Below are 17,606 nucleotides of genomic sequence, written 5' to 3'. Positions count from 1 at the left end.
TTCTCAATACCATGCCCGCATCCCGAAATATTTCAACACAATCAGAACTTATTTGAAATGCTGTATCTGTACTGTCACTTCCCCCTATGACGTCGTCGACATATACCCTTTTATTTAGTAATTCATACGCAAGAGGCTTTGATTTTGCAAACTTTTTAATATGATCTTTAATAGTAGCCGCTAAGAGAAAAGGGCTACAGTTGATACCAAATAGTACGCGGCAAAATCTATAAATTACTGTAGACGAATCATTATCGGGGTCATCTGACCAAAGAAATCTTGTGACATCTCGGTCTTCTACATTAATCCCTATTTGTAAGAAAGCTTGTTGAACGTCCCCTATAAAAGCAATCTTGTTTTCCCGAAACGCTAGCATAAGTTCATATATATCTGGGTATAAATTTGGCCCAATACACAAACAATCGTTAAGAGACAATTCATTTTTCTTATGCGCGGAACCGTCAAATACAATCCTTAATTTGCTAGTTAGTTTATCGTTTCTTATAACCGCCCTATGAGGTAAATAACATTGTTTATAATTTTGGGGATCAGTGTTTTTAACTTTCTCAATTATCCCTTCATTTTCGTAAGTTTTTATAACTTTTTTATATTCTTCAAATAAGGATTTATCATTTTTAAATCTTCTCTTTAATTTGTCAAACCTCTCTGAAGCCAGCTCAAAGTTATCATTTAACAAATGTTTTGTATTTGGTCTCCAGAGAAGTCGTACACTATACCTATTATTTTCAAAATGTAAATCAGAATTAAAATCTTTTAACAATTCACTTTTATTATCAACATTTTCTTCGTTCATAGTATTTATTCCTAATCCTTCAAGGTTCCAAAACAAAGAATAATCAACATCAGATATTATAGTATTGTTTACAATCCTACTTAATTGGCAATTATTCATGAATCTCCCTTGAACCACAAAACCAAATAAACTATCGGTTGCAACGAGCCCTTTTCCGAGCCTCAAAGACGTATCAAAGATTACGTCATGTAGGAAATCGGCGCCGATCAAAATGTCTATATCAGCAATTTCTCCGGTATCCGAAAGAAAAATATTATTTTTCCTTGCTAATTGTTTAATTCTCTCATGGGGTGCGGCTATTTTCCCACACGTTATTTTTTCTACTACAAATGCTTCAATGCAAACATTTAATTTTTTATCGTTTTTGTTCTGAAGATTCACTTTCACTAAATCATAAGAACATCCCTTGGAAATTTTTTCTCCAAAACCGAAAACATGCAACCGTTCAGTTTTAATGGTCCTGAGGTTCAACTCATTACAAATATCCCGTTTCAAAAAACTGCGATGGCTACCAGAGTCAAATAAAATTCTAACCAACTTCTTTACATTACCATAAATCAAATACGCTAAAGAAGTCTGTAAATAGATCATTTCATTTTGTTTTCGTTTCGAAACACATGAAGCGGTAACGGATGCCAAAGTATCGTTTTTCTCTTTCGACTCATTATTTATTGCTGATTTATCACAAATTAATTCGCTATGCGGTTTCTTACATAATGTGCAAATACATTTATTCCAACATTTTTTGGATGTGTGATATTTCTTTAAGCACCGGAAACAGCGAAATTGATCTTTCAGCGTTTGTTTTTTTTCTTCGATGGTCAGAGAACAATCTTTCGATTCGTGATTTTTGGAATTACAAAACAAACAAAATATGTTGTTAGATGCCGAAACTAATGCTGAGGAAGATGAGAACTTTCGATTATAATTATGTTTACTATGGCTCTCCGACCGTTGCTGTGTTTCAAAATGAACACTTTGTTTTTTAGAACTATTAGACAACACATGTGAGGCTTCTCTACATTCTACCTCTTTTCTAATAAATGAAATTAGTTCATCAATGTCAAAATCTACACTTGATTTTCTATTTTTATTATAATCTAAATTTAAATCCTCTGGTAGCTTTTGCAAAATAACAGGACAGAGTAAATTACCATAACTACCTTTTGTTACATTCATTGATTGCAAACTGCGAATGTGGATTTCACATTCGTCATAGAATTTACGTAGAGCTTTAATATCATATGAATTTCTTACAGAATTAATTAATAAAAGTTTATTCATATGACTACTAATAATTAAATCTTGCCTACCAAATCTTTCGGTTAGCAACTTAATAGAAGAATCATAATTACTTTCAGTTAATGAGAATCCAGAAATTGCACTTAAAGCAACTCCCCCTAAATACATCTTAAGATAATTAAATTTATCAATTTTTTTAAGACTCTCATTACTATGTATAGCTATTCCAGAAACTGTGCCACTCACAAGCATCACCAAAAAATTTGTTTATCTCCAATTTAGGTAATTTAACGTTAGCAACGTGCGAGATATTTCTACAAGTTATATTTTCTTGTAAATTATTGTTACCACTATTAAGCGTTACTTCCTGTCTTGTAGTCTGGCATTTCAGTAAATATCTTTCAATTTTGCCTTTATAAGCCACTACTCGATCTTGATACTCTTGACTTTGTATGATTTCACTCTCTAATTCCTCGCTCTTATCAAAATAATTTTCAATTTTTAAATCAAGAGCCTTTAAAGTTTCGTTTTTTTCATTTAACTGATTTAGATAATCATACAAATCAGGATAATCAGGAAGTGTTTCTAATAACGATTTATCAATTTTATTTATTAATTTTGTAATCAGCTGTCTGATTACTGCTCTTTTGGACTTTAATTTTTCAAAATCATCCATTATAAACAGCTCGCACGTTACTATAATAAATACAATACAATTAATACAATAAAATATTAAAATAAATTACCGACTTAAGGGAGACCAAAACAAAACAAATGTTAACTTACATTTCATGCAGGTGGCCTATTTTCGGCCGGTGTAGCACCATGTTTCGAATTCTACAATAATTCGACAATAATTACACAAATTGTAATAATAAAAAGGATTTTATTTCATTGTGGTTCAGTGGTTAAATCCAAACTGAAACTTAAGAAGAGAAGAAAAAATAATAAGAAAATTGTTTGCGCTCAGCGCCATCTGTTATCATAAATCCTCAACAGTGCTTTCATAGCATTTCTGATCATCTGTCGTGACCTATTCCTTCAGACCTACATTGTGGGTGCAAACACAACTGGGGCATATTGTGGTTTTGAAGTGCCACTTCTCACGACTTTTTACATTGGTTCTGTTTCTTCTCTTGACTTCTCCCTTTGTTTTACAAGTGACTATATGCAGCGTAATCTTGTTGCTGACTATATGGAATTACATCTTGTTGCTGAGCTCTACTGGGCTACTTGTTTTGAGCAATGGTTCTTTCTTGAACTCTTTCTCAGTATAGGAAAAAAGAAAAAATAACTCACATTTATGACAATGTTCATTCGCTACCTATGCATTGTTTCTGTACAGAAGTACTTGATTCTAGAAAAATATACAAGTTGAAAGGTGCATACAATATGTAGAATCACCAAAGAATTAGTTTGTAAATGAATTTTTTTATTTTTTATATATTTTTATGTTTTTTTTTCTTTTTTAGCATTTTAAAAGGTAATATTTTGTAAAACTAAAACATTTGAAATATCTTGCTATGACATTCTAAATGTTCTGCATCATCATTTTATTTAATTATTTTTTTAAATAGGGTTTTCCAGAGGATGAGTTGATTCATTGTACGAACAAGTTGGCCGTTCAGTCCCATTTTATGTCGACCGTCAAAGAAGCAAGTTCCCTGAAGCACAAGGCGCAGGTCGTTCAGAGCATGTTGCCTAAAGAGCATAAGGAACTGTGGCAGGGATTTGAGAAGGGTGAGGTTCATCTTAATCACGTTAGCTTTTAATTTTATGAATGTTGTAATGTTTAGGATGTTTTCCTCAAATAGATGATGGTTACTGAGGGTGTTTAAAGCTAAGTTGTTTTTTTCCCTCTCTAATTGTAAGCATTGACACTAAAAAAAAATCATCAAAATTGGCATTTTAAAGAATTTTGTAAAATGTTTTGAACATAAAGCTCTAGGAACCTGTTTACAAACTAATTTCTACCTTTGAAACTGCTTTATATGCCAAACTAAACATAATAAATAAATGCTGGTTACACCTAACAGTTGGCTATATATATACAGTGAAACCTGTTATGGACGCTTCTCAATACGGACATATTTTTAATTCCCAGGGAATCTTCGATGAATAAACCATTGCGTACATTCTCCACAAAGCGGACACTCCTGCAACTGGACGCGGACAATCATTTTTGTCCTGAAACGTTGTTTACTATGTCTTCAAACCCAACACTACTTTTTTTAAATCAAAAAAAACAAAAAAACAATTACTATAAAATTTGAAAAAAACGCCTCCCTCTAGCATTTTTTTGACTGGTCCATAACTAAAAACATTAATCTATTTCAGTTCTAACGAATCTATCATTCTCTTGTCTCTTTATTTTTTCGATTTTATCTTTGGCAAGGCAGAAAGGAAAATGATTCTGCTCATCTGAAATATTTCAAACTGCAGCATCTTTGGGTCTTTTTATCTGGACCACACAGTTGTGACCCCACATGCTCAGTCTTGCAACCTTATACAAGTTTAAGTGACACATTAAATGTTATAAATTCCTCTTTCCCACTGAAATTTCCTTTCTACTACTTATCAGTTTGATCCTTGCACTCATCCTAGTTGGGTTAAAAGAATAGAAATCTTAGTCATCCAAGTGTTCATATAAATCAAACGTTTACTCAAACTTTTGACAAATGATCGATTGCAAATACAACTCCATGGGGTTTGGTGTCTTACAGGTAAGCATTGTCTTGTTCTTTTTCTATGCATTACTGGAAGTTTATTTTCAGGGAGGTATTACCAGGCTTCTTATCAAGTGATGGGGGAAATAAAATGTATTGTTTGAAACCGACTGGGTTAGTGATGTAGGAATATAAGTGTCCATTCGGTATCATATGAATGTCTGCGTAGTTATGAAAAACATTTTCATTTCTTCATAACTACATCTGCTGAAAGAGTATTTGAGATAAAACTTTTAAAAGATATTTTTTCTTGAAAAAGTCTCTTGTTCAACAATGCCTCGTAAAGTTTTAACTTTGAAGGAAAAAATTTAACTTTGGGAGTATTTCAAACATCAAAGCAGTGATCGAAAATTGCCCAAAGACTTTAAAATTGAAAAGACTCAGGCAGCAGACATCATTAAAAATAGAGAAAAACTTAAGAAACTTTGGTGCAAAAAAGAAAATAAGAAACAAATTAGAATATCTTTGGCAAACAGACTTGGATTTAAAATTGACAGATGTGTTTTTGAATAGTTTTCTCAAGTTAGGAGCAAAAACTATCCAGTATCAGGACTAGTATCCAGTATCAAAACTATCCAGTTGCAGGAAAAGGCTAGAGAGGGAGCTGAGAAATTGGGGATAAAAGATTTTAATGCTTCTAGTGGATGGTTAGAAAAGTTCAAAAGTACCTCCCTTATTAAAGGACTATACTCACGGAGATATATTAAATGTTGATGAGACTTGTCTTTTTTTCTGGCATTACCGGTTAAAACTTTGTGTTTAAAAAGGGAAAAGTGTGAAGGAGGTAAAATGTCAAAAGAGAGGTTGACGATTTGTTTTGCGCAAAGTATGACATGACGAGAGAACAAGAGATTAGGTAGATAGGCCAACCAAAAAAAGAAAGCATAAAATTTGATGTTTTATAAGCTTTTTTATGGGTAATTGCAACCTGGGAAAAAGTAAAAAGCTCAACCATTTTAAATTGTTTCACTAAGGCATTCTTCAAAAAAGATACATCCGAATGCAATATCCTTACAGATGTCGTGGATGACACTGATTCTCATGATTCCTTTTCTGAATTAACAAATTTGATTTGCTTGACTGGAGAAAGTGTTATCAATGGTAATGATTTTGTAAACACTGACGAAAATATTGAATGTCAAAAGAATGATTTAAATATTGATAAAATTGTTGAAATGGTTGCAAATAATGATGCCGAGAGTGAAAATGAAGACACTGATACTCAATTGCTTTCTGAATGCCCAAAAGTGAAAACTTTAAGTGAGGCTCAAATTTGTATTGAAAAACTGAGATATTTTTATCTATCGAAAAATGATGAAATTGGTGTAAAGATGCTAAATGATTTAAAAATGTACCATGAAAATATGGTGAGTCGCAGCCACTTTAAACAAACTTCTATCATATCTTTCTTTTCAACTGGATAATAGTATAACAAAGGCATATATCAGATTTCTCAATCTTCTCTTTTTGTACCAAAAATTTATATTTTAATTTCGTTACGTTTAAATAAATGCCAATGAAAATAGTTGTTATATGTTATTTATTTCTAAATCATTGCAATTATTCTAAAAACAATTTATGGCTTAAGCATTCTTTACTAGTGTACTCTTCCCCTAAACGGAAAAAATTTTTTGGTCCCGAGAGTTTCAGCTTAACAGAGTATATATATATATATATATATATATATATATATAATTATTTTATATGTCTTTTGCAGATAAATTCGATCAGTTTTGGGGTGTGAACAAAAGATTGATGGAAAATCAAGGAGAGCTCTACTTTAAACACATTCCTTTCAGACTATATCAGGTGAGAAGAAATCACTTGTAATTAAAATAGCATCCTACAGAAATCTCATTATTGAAATGATTGTGACCAGCCAGTTTTCTTACTTTTGAAGGCATTGCTTTTGTGCAAGATTTGGATTAAATTAATACCAGCGGGTGACCGAGCTCCGCTCGGAGAAAACAGGTATCGAAGCTAACTCGAAGATTTAAATTTTCAATTGTGATTTATCAAAACAATACATGCCATAAGAAAATTTGTGAAACCATTGGTGAAAAGATAACCGGTTAAAGTGCGCCATTGTAAACTATCTAAACAGAGTTTGGAAAGGGAACTATTCTATACAAAGGTAAAGTTAGAAAAGTCATAGGAAACAAAATGTAATTGATAACAAAAAATTATACCATTAAAGACACTGTTCACAACGAATTCGTAAATTTGCTTCCGTTCATCCGCTTCTTGAAAATTCTTGTCCAGGAAAAGGCGTCGATGAGAGAGGTATTGTCGAGCATAAAAGACGATGTAAACTCCGCAGGAAAACGCGTCATCTTGGTGGTTGTAAGCGTTGCGAGGTTTCACGATGCATCCTTTCAGCTTTTCATTCGTAACAACGGTATTCAAAACGTGTCGCAGTATTTTTCTCAAAACAGCATCGGTGGGCAGCGGGTTGTCGACTGGATCGTAGACTAATAGTTGACGTTCTCCATAGCTTGCTTCGTAAATTCCTAGCATCCAGTGCTCGCCTCTATCCATTTGAGCTCTCTTGTGAATGGGAATGAGTAGCACGTCGAATCCTTGTTGAACGCCGTATAGATAGTTGGAAGTCTTGTTCTGGTCGCTGATATCTTTGAGAAGAGCCATTCCTTCATAAGCGCCATCCGCTGTTGTAACGTAGAAGCGTGCGACAAATTCAGGGTGAAGTACGGCAACTTTGACGGTCGGGTAAGCTTGTTCGGCGTAATGGAGAAGCATTCTGACAATGACGGTATCTTCTAGTTGTCCATTTGCGGGTAGAATTGAGTTGATCGCTTGTTGTTCCAAAATTCCGGCTCCTTGAAGAATTTCATGTAGAGGTGCGTTCTGCATGTTGAAAATGTAGCTTGAAATCTGATGAATGTTGAAATGTCGGACTTTGTTGACGGTGATTTTAACACAAAAGTTAAACTTTTCTCCACTTTGATAAATGTAAACTAATGCGAACCTTACAATTAAATTATTAATTCCTTCGTATATTATTGGTTTAAGTTGTCGAAAATTAATATTTCAATTGTAAGGTTCGCATTAGCATACATTTATAAGAGTGGAGAAAAGTATCTATAGCCATTATGGCGAACTAATAAAGTTTGAAAATATCCTATCTGTAACTCCGAACTGCTCGACCGTAGCGCTTCAAAACCGGCGCCAATCGATTCCTCGTGGCCAAAAACCCCAGACCCCCAAGTTTACCGGAGTTTATTAATTCTGGGGCGATTTTCGACTTGGCAACCATTCCTCGTATAATAGTATAAGATTAAGTAATGAAAAAAGTATCAAATAATGACAATATAAAGTATTTAAAAGTCCAAAAATTCCTCCTTGGTTATCTATTTAGTCTCTGAAATCATATATTTATATTAGAGTAAATATATATCATTGTTTCTCAACGGGGGCAGTGGGAGTATGCCGAAGGGCGCTGAATTTGTTTTGGGCAGTGGGTATATTTCAGGCAGTAGGGGGGCGATGAGCATGTTTGGTCATTCAAATTTAGTTTTAAAACTCCAAAATATAATTGTTAAATTAAGATTAATTTAATAACTAAAATTAACATTAAAGAAAACAAATTAAGACTATCAGATTCAGCATTTGTACCAGCAATAAAACGAACTTATGTGACTCCTATTCTCCAATCCGATGCATGAGTCAGTTGTTTTTGCCACATTTAAGATATTTGGTGAAGTGCATGCGCGTTCAGTATGAAAGTTTGATTTGACCCATGTTTCTTAGGATGGTTTTCGTTTACTTCCTTTCAGTTATTTACCACAGTTTTGATTTGATTTCATTGTTTATTTGGCCAGGTACATGCACAAATTAGTTCTTTATCGTAAATTATTTGTTAATTTTTAGGAATATGGACCAAAATGAATATGGGTTTCTTTTATTGTTTGTATTTTGCGGCGGCCAACAATGTCAGTTAACAAAAAGAAGTATCGGCAATACAGTGTCGTGTACTTGAAGTTCGAATTTGGTCAATCACTGTAGAACGCGTGTGTTTACTTTGTACCAAAGTTTTATCTAATAAGACAATAAATCTTTCTTGTTTGCAAGAGCATTTGCAAAAAATTTATCATGACAAACAAAATAATGATTTGTCATTTTTCACGAACATCAACGACAAGTTTCTGACGGCCTCAGGCTTACTAGCTACCTCATCACAAATGATGGTTTGATAGCCTCTTATAATATATAAAAATTAATTGTTAAATCTGGGAATCTTTCATACCATCGGCAAAGAGTTGATACTGCAATCTGTCAAAGAAGTTTTAGAAACAGTTTTACACCATTCAGCCGCATCCAATTAAAAAATATCTTATTAAGCAACGATACAGTGCGACCACGAATTGATGAGATGGCTGAAGTTTCGTTATGCCAACTTTTGATATCCAACAAATTTTCCCTTCAAGTCGATGAGTCAACCTTGCCAAGTAATAAGGCTTTGCTGTTGGAGTACGTCCAATTTGTGGAAGAAGGAAGAAATATTCAAGAAATGCTTTTTTCAAGAAGCTTGATTAAAGACACCAAAGGTGAATCTATTTTTAATACTGCCAAAGATTACTTTAAAGAGAAAAACATTCCTCTTGCTAATATTATGTCTAATACCACTGATAGACTTCCTGCAATGGTGGGACGACATGGTGGGTTTATCGCCTTTTTGAAGAGGGAGGTACGAGATATTTTAGCTGTTCACTGTGTAATTTACATGACAGCATTTAGTTGGAAAAATTCTCAGCGATCGTTTGCATCAGCCATTCCAATATGTCGATCTCTGCTATGAACAAAATTCGCAGTAATGCTCTCAACGATCGATTATTCAAAAGTTACATTAAAAAAAAGATGAATTCAATCGCTTGCTACTACACACTGAGTTTTGCTGGCTTTCCTAAGGCGCCTGTCTCAATGGGTTTCAGAATATTTTCGACTCTGTGCTTGAGTTCCTCGAAGACAGAGATGTTGCTCTGAGAGACAGATGACTAGAATTTAAGATAGACGTTGCATTCATGATGGATTTATTTGCAAAATTTAATGGTGTTAATTTAAAACTTCAAAATTTGATCACTACAAAATCAGTTATTTCTGCTATTCGAAAAAAACTCATTTTGTGGAAACGGAATTTCGGTCGGAATGAGTTCAGCCAATTTCCAATCTTATTGGATCTTTAAAAGAATGATAAAATTCCCTTTGATACTAAAGAATATTGTCAACACCTTGAGTCTTTACGCATGAACTTTCTGACTGTTTTAAATATGTTTTGTCCTTGGAAGTCCCTCAATGGGCTATGAATCCTTTTGTGAATATTGAAACAGTAGAGCTTCAGATTCAGGAGGAATTGGTCGAACTTTCAACTAATGAAACTTTGAAATGGTGATCGACTCTCAGAGTTATGGCTTCAAAGGAACATCAGTCGCCTTTACCCTAGACTGTGGACTATCATCAAAATGTTTTTAATTGCCTTCTTTTCCTTTTACCTAGTTGAAAAAGATTCAGTGCTGTGACATAATTTCAAATTTTAGTAAACTTTTTTGCAGCTCTTTATTTGTATCCATTTCATTGCTAATCCAAGTGACTTTTCAATCTTGTTTTCAGCAGTTATTGTGGAATTCCTACATGTTTTTAAGTCATTACATTTTTAACATGGTATTATATCTACTCGCTAGTTTCGAATCGTACATTTTAATAGTAATCACTTTTGGCGTACTCTATTTGTCTCAATTTTATCATAAACCCAAACTATTTTTTTAATCTTTTTTGGCACTTATTACTATGCATTTCCTCATGGCTTTAAAAATTGTGATATTTTTAACTCATATTAATACCTCACTCAAATCGCCTGTTTTATTCTCCGTAAGTTCTTCGGTGATCTGTTACATAAAGTCTCCATTCATCATTAGTTTATCAAGCAGCACTTGGGCAACATTTTTACTAATTGATTTACAATCTTTGTTGTACTACCTAGTTGCTTCCTTTCAAGGTGTAACCCTTGAAGAAATGGCTATTTATCCACCTTGTCACTTTCAAGTAAAAACATCTAACTTGAACTCATTTTTTTTCTTCTGTAGACTAAGTATAACATCAGGATATTCCTTTTTCAATAATTACTTTTCTAAGATATAAGGAACAAATTTTTTATTTTTGTAGTATTCCATAATCATAAAATGAAACAGTATTTTGCAAACTCATTTCATACAAAACATGTGTTTCTTTGACTGTAAAAAATATTGAACCAGCACTTACAAAAAGTTTAGATAAGGTAGTGTAAGTGGTTTATTTACTCTTTTGTACACATCACTTTTTAGCAGAGGACTTTAAGCAGATCTTTTTGAGCTCTTTTGCAAACTAGTGGTAACCGACAATAACTCACATACCTCATTATATAAGAAAAATATTTTGTTCCAAATCTGTGGTTTCACAAATCAATTTCATTAAGTTCTAGAAAGATATTTCCTGAACCAAATGTTAATATCCTTTAGATATTCAACTATGGTTGAAAAACCTTCCACTTTAAGTACTTCAACATAAGCATTATGCACAATGTGCAGATTACAGGTGCCAAGACTCACTAAGTTTCAGCACGAACGTTTTTGAACCTCAGAACCAAAGATTAATACTTTTGAAACGGAAAGATTATTTGAACTAATACAGTTCATTAGTGCAGTATTAATATTCTCTAATGCATGATGTATTATTTCAGTTTTTTTGTAACTTTGAATAATTGTTTTTATTAGATTCATTTATATTTTCCCCATACACCAGGGCTCGAAAAAACTCAGAAATTTTACCCGTCCCCGATGACGGCTTGTCCAACAATGTACCTGTCCTCCTTTGAAACTAACCCGTCGCTTCTAAATAAATAAAAATATCATTTTCTCTTATTTATTACAAACATTTATATAAATTGTAAATAGTAAAACCTAGTATTTCTATTATGAAATAATTTATTTCTTTGATGAAATAATTTAAATAACAAAGGTTAAGTTATCTGTCAATTATCATGTCAATTTATCCGATGGTACTGCGTTTTTTAAATGAATCAAATATGACGTTTGCCAGTTCCACAATCAAGCCAATGATTTACAGAGGTTTCTGCACAGAAATTTGAAAGAGGTTTTCCATTTAGGTAGATGTTCATAAATGCGTTCAACGCTTCTTGTTTAAGACCAGTAAGTAATGTGTTTTTTTGTAAGTTCATTGCTGAAAAGCCCCTTTCAACCGCTGCAGTACTCCCAGACTGAGAAAACATCAATTCCACCATGTGCAGCATGTTGCTGTATTTCGAGATTAGAGGGTCATTTAAAAAGTGAGGCACTAGACTCTTGTAAGATAACAAAAATTGAAAATGAATCATGAACATTAACGGGAAAATGGTAGTCTGTACGGACGCTGGATTCGAGAAATTTGTTGTCCGCGGGAAATTTTTGACAGCCGAGGACGGGCGGTTTTTCGAGCCCTGCCATACACCATAGTATAAAAATGTTCATTGCTAATATCCTTCATCGTTATCTTTAGAAAATATGGTTCCAATTCATGACATACAAAATTTTCCTGTCAGAAAGCTTCAGTGCAGTTAAAAACATCCCTTAAAAGAAAAAAAATCAAATATTAATTATCAAATGTTACAGATTCAAGTTAAATGAAAGAAAATACTTCATAATGTAAATTTTAAATGTATGTAAAAAAGTATTCATCAGACTTTAATTTCTTATTAAATTTAAACTCAAAGTTCCATTATTAGAACATTGACAGGTAAACTGCTGATGGCCGCCTTTTCTTTTTATATATATATGTTTTACATTTGTGATTTGAAATTGTTAATTATACGATTCACAAATTGTTAAATCAGCATTTTTAATAATGTTTTTACCAATTTTAAAATATATTCTTGTTTTGAATTTATTTTTCTGTAGTTGAATTTAAAGGAATTCTTTTGATACTTAGTATAAATTCTGAATACTAATCCTTAAATAGGATTAAATATATTGATGCTGATTTTATTGTTTAGAAAACATGTGATATCACTTTTAAGAAATTTCTTATAATGATGATATCTGGAATGGTATATAATGAAAAATCTTATCCAGCCTTATTACTTAAGCGATTTACATGAGTTAAATCAACATTAAATGAAAAAAATCATAAGATAAATAGTTTAATTGAATTTTCTCTTTGGCAAAGAGCTTCACTTTTAGTTGGGATTTTAACAATAAGAAAAAATTGTTAACAAAGTGAGCAATTGCTATGCTATACAAATAAAGCAGAAAACTATTAGAAACAAGTAAATAGGGTTTAACAGAGAAAGTCTCAAAAAGTAAATAAAAAAAGAGAAGAAATAAAGTTTAAATAAACTATTTTACAATGTTTTAAAAAATAACTTACTTTTGTACAGTTTTCTCTAATTTTCGTGTTTGTATTGAATCGAATTTTTTAAATGGATGTTCTTTTTTATTTTTACGTTAACTTTTTTTTCTAAAAAAATTAGCCTGGTGAGTCATTAATCCAGACATTAGTCAAGCCTGTTCATGAAACCGGAGAAGTTGTAACACTAAAAGATTTGCTTGAAACAATTGTGCCTGAAAAGGTTCAAGAGATTGGTATGTATTACTTTTTATTGAGTTATGATTCAGGATTTAAGCTGATATCATGAGTTCTTGCGCAAAAAGCTAAAAATCAAAAAAATGCTATTATACTCCATGGCTATAATATTATTTATAAATAGGACTTAGTTTCCCTTTCTGAAAGCTTTGTTGTGTTTAATTTTCATTTGTCAAAAAATTTTAAAGTTTCACTTAAAAAGCAAGATTTTTTGTTGTTGTTGCATTATAAATTTCATATTTTTTCTTGCTATTTTCTTTATTTGTTGCACAGAATTGCCATTTTTTTGTGAGAAGTATTTTATCCTTAACTAAGTAGAATCTGTTATAAGAATTTTATATAAGATATTATGTGGCAATTTTTGCTATGTATTTTCCTTGAAATTTTTTTAGTAAAGTATCTAATAAAATGTTTCAGCAAAAAAATAAAAATTTCTTAGCATTTTTAGATAGTTTACTAGCATATTACTATTAAAATATCAAAAATTATCTTAGCTATTTTAATAAATAATTTTTTTATTTCAAATGGCAAGCAAGTTTCCAATAGCAAATAAATGAATTGACAAATTTCATTTTGTCATTATTGCTATGCATATAGTACTGTAGTTATGTTTGTTAGTAATTTTTAATACAGGACCATTACAGTTTTTTAAGAACATAGTTTATATATATGTATATGTATAGCATAATAAATAAATACAAAAAACACGAAGAAAATTAAGAAAAACAATAAGTTTTATTTATTGCACATAAGCTGCAAGTAAATAGAAGTCATAAAATAAGTTCAAAATGTAGATAAAACAAGGGGAAAATTACAAATCCCAATTTTTTCCCCTTTTTTCATTGTTCTGTAATTTTTCCCTTGTTTTATCTACATATATATATAACATGGAAACACCATTATAACAAAAATTTATAATTATTTTTAAATTTATTAGTAATTTTTTGTATTTAAAAAGCAATTGTATTGGCAATAATTAAAAATTTCCATCTTGGGATACAATAGATTCCTCAATGTGATGATTGAAGCAAAGCACTGGCAAGTTTCATTTTTTAAGTTTAAAAAATTAAGAAATTGTGACAAAACATCTGCTTTTTAATCTGCTAAAAAAAAAAAAAAAACTCATGCTTCAGAAAAAAACTGGAATTACCCAAAAATTTGATTTCAGCTGTAAAAAAATCAGTGAAAGGTCATAGAAAGTTTTTTTTAAAAAAACACTAGGGAAATTCATATGGTAGAGTTAGAAAATGACCAGTCTTGACAATAACAATAACCAGTTATTGAGATTCAAGTTAAATACACTCATGTCCATTAATTAAAATTAATGCCAGCTCAATGGCAAATAAAGTACCAGAAACAAAACAAATGACTTATTTATGAAGCCCTTAACAAAAGATAAATAGAAAAAAGATGGTATTATACCATTTATAAAAACTATGATTATTGCTCCCTGGACCAATTATTATAAATATCAGCTGCACAAAAACTTAATACATTGTTGGTAAAATGTTTAATATATTTCATGACGTCCATGCAATGAAATACGGTCCGTACAACATGCTGAGTATCAAGTTAATCTTGGGGAAGATTGCTCCACTCAGAATCTTGGGGAAGATTGCTCCACTCAGAAAGTAATGCTCTCCGAAGTTCCATGTAGGAGGTGGTTAATAGGCTGCAACTCATCAGCCAACTACATCTCACACATCAGATTAAGTCAGGTGAGAATGCTGGCCATTCCATAAGGGTGATATATTCAGATTAAAGGCGTTCGTTTACAATATTTTCTCAGTTTGCTGTAAGACTGGCACTGTCATTTATGAACCCCAATTCAGCACCCATAGACAAAGGTTGTTCCAGAATGAAGTTCCGATAAATTTAGTCTGTCACGGTTCCTATTTGAACATGCAGATCTGTTCTCAATTCCACCACAATCCTACACCACCTAAATGGTGTTGTCCAGTCTCAGTGGTTCTCCATATTAAAGTCTGATGTGAATCTAAATCTGGACTCGTCGGAAAACATCATACAGGCCAGGGACGATATAAGACATATTTTTCTCAAACCTCTGCACATGGTTTACCTAGAAACCGTGGTACCCATGGCTGTAGATAGCTGACGAGACAGGTTGGATACTGCACTCTGTCTGTTTCTTTTGGCAGTTACAGCAAAATATTAATATCCATTTGGCTTTGTAACTCGAAAGCGACCAGTATTGTTATGTATATTGACATTTCCCTCATTTTAAAATCATTGCCAGCCTAGAGATGATATTTCCATCTGAGTACGCTTACATTCCAGGCGGCCAATAAATCTCCCACATAAAAAATCATTCACCTGCGTCCTCTGGCAGAACTATTTGGTTAGGACACTGAGTGACTGCTTACAGAATACTTGGAAAGCATTCCTCTGACGCTCTCGTCCTTGTGAAGTACTAGTGTCATTTGGTGACTTCCTGTACTATGCATGTTATTCTTAAAGAAGTGTGTGATAATTCTACATTGTTCTAAGTGTGTGAAATTTTTATTTACGAGTTCAATTTCTGTAATTCTGAATTAATTTTGATTTAAGGACATGAGCGCAATTTTAAAATCTATTATAAAAATTCCATACTTCGGTAATATCTTTTTCTTGATGAACTCATTTAGTGATATTTAGTCTCAGAGAAAATCTAATGTTTGGCATGACCCATTTAAAAAAGAAATACATTTTTCTGAAAACTTGTAGTGCATAGATAAAGTATGGTTTGTTTAAATTTTCTTAAAATACTTGAAAAAGATAGGGAATATCAATTTTCGATATAAAATGGGATTCCTGATAAAGTAAAGATGTTTATTCGTTTTTCGAGGAATGACTTTTTAAATTTTTTTTAAAAAAAGCACTTTTCTCTTATTTCTAAATACTAGTTTATTAATTCCTAAACTATGTAAATATTAGATTATTGGAATTGCATTTTATTTCACTCTCCAAGCTTAGTCAGAAAATAGTGTAAATTTTAATAGAATCCTGAGTATTATGAAAACAAAAAATACATATTCCTAATGAAAAGATATAATTAAGTACTGTTGTTGTCATTAAAGATGTGCTTGCTTAGCCTAGGACACTCAAACTCTAAAAAAAGTGATTTCAACTTTATTTTGTTTTTTAAGTGTTATCTCGAGTAATGTATCATAATGTATAATTTCAATTTCATACAGAATCATAATGTATATTTTCAATTTAATACAGCAATTCTTAGTTAGGGACTTCTATTAGGAACTTTAACCATGTGTCATAGTTTTCTACAAATTATGAATTTTTTTTATGCATTGAGTCTGCAGTAATTTATCATGTTTTGATACACAGAGCCAATTTATTTATATATGTCTATACAGTCGATATAATTTATATATTCATCTGTTTTGTTTAACAGGTGCAAATTACCAGTTGATAACCCATGGTATACACCCACCACTTGACATGAGTCTTCAATGGATGAGTGAACACATGAGTTATGCAGATAACTTCCTTCACATTGTACTCCTACCCAAAGACTAAATTCTTTATTTGTGAAAAGAATCCTGTGTATTTATTACAGAATGACGTGGTTTAAAAATGCACATTTTTTTTTTATAATAATGAAATTTGTAATTTTATTTTGAAAAAGTCTTTGAGATCTTTATGAATATGTGATTAAGACAGAATACATGAATTATTATGATTGATTTTTTCTTTTAATTTTTTGATTTAAAATATTATTTTTACGTTAAAAGACTAAATAAAAATTTTGACAAAAAGAATAAAGATAGCTACAACTTTTTGTGTGTTCATGATGTATTTCAAGGGTTAAAATTTATTTTTAAATTTCTTAAGAGCATTAAAGTTCAAAGTCAGATCTATTAATTTCCTTAAGCTAATAAACACTTAGGTACGACTTTTGGTAAGTGCTTTCCAATGACATTGTAAATCACTTTATACAAAAACAATATATATAAATAAGAAAGTTTTATGTTTTAGTATTATTAATCTAAGGATATGTTTCAAGAAAAGAATATTGCTCAACTAAAATTCTATGTCATGCTAAAAAAATGTATCGCATAGTAAAAAAAAAAAAAAAAATGTATCAGAGCATGTGTATTGAACCTTTTTTTTTTCCTACAAAAGTTCAACACACACATTCTTTTTACAAAAGCCAGAAACAGACAAATGAAGTTATAAAT

The 17,606-nt window shown here is 31.6% G+C and overlaps 1 protein-coding gene across 10 annotated transcripts in view; it reads left to right on the top strand.

The window, feature by feature from the left end:
* The window catches only part of Atg5 (autophagy protein 5), a 32,036-nt gene extending 14,846 nt beyond the window's left edge, over positions 1–17,190 (top strand). For all 10 annotated transcript variants that reach the window (XM_016070049.4, XM_071184818.2, XM_016070048.4 and 7 more), the window contains 4 exons: positions 3,634–3,796; positions 6,500–6,591; positions 13,298–13,409; positions 16,820–17,190. In XM_016070049.4, coding sequence (XP_015925535.1) covers positions 3,634–3,796; positions 6,500–6,591; positions 13,298–13,409; positions 16,820–16,944 — 492 coding nt within the window. In that variant the 3' untranslated portion in view covers positions 16,945–17,190. The remainder of the gene's footprint in view (positions 1–3,633; positions 3,797–6,499; positions 6,592–13,297; positions 13,410–16,819) is intronic.
* Positions 17,191–17,606: the final 416 nt, after the last annotated feature.

Source organism: Parasteatoda tepidariorum, chromosome 5, assembly GCF_982258835.1.
Source record: "Parasteatoda tepidariorum strain Cologne lab strain chromosome 5, Ptep-v5.0, whole genome shotgun sequence".
Lineage (NCBI taxonomy): Eukaryota > Metazoa > Arthropoda > Arachnida > Araneae > Theridiidae > Parasteatoda > Parasteatoda tepidariorum.
This window is presented reverse-complemented; position numbering and strand designations above follow the sequence as displayed.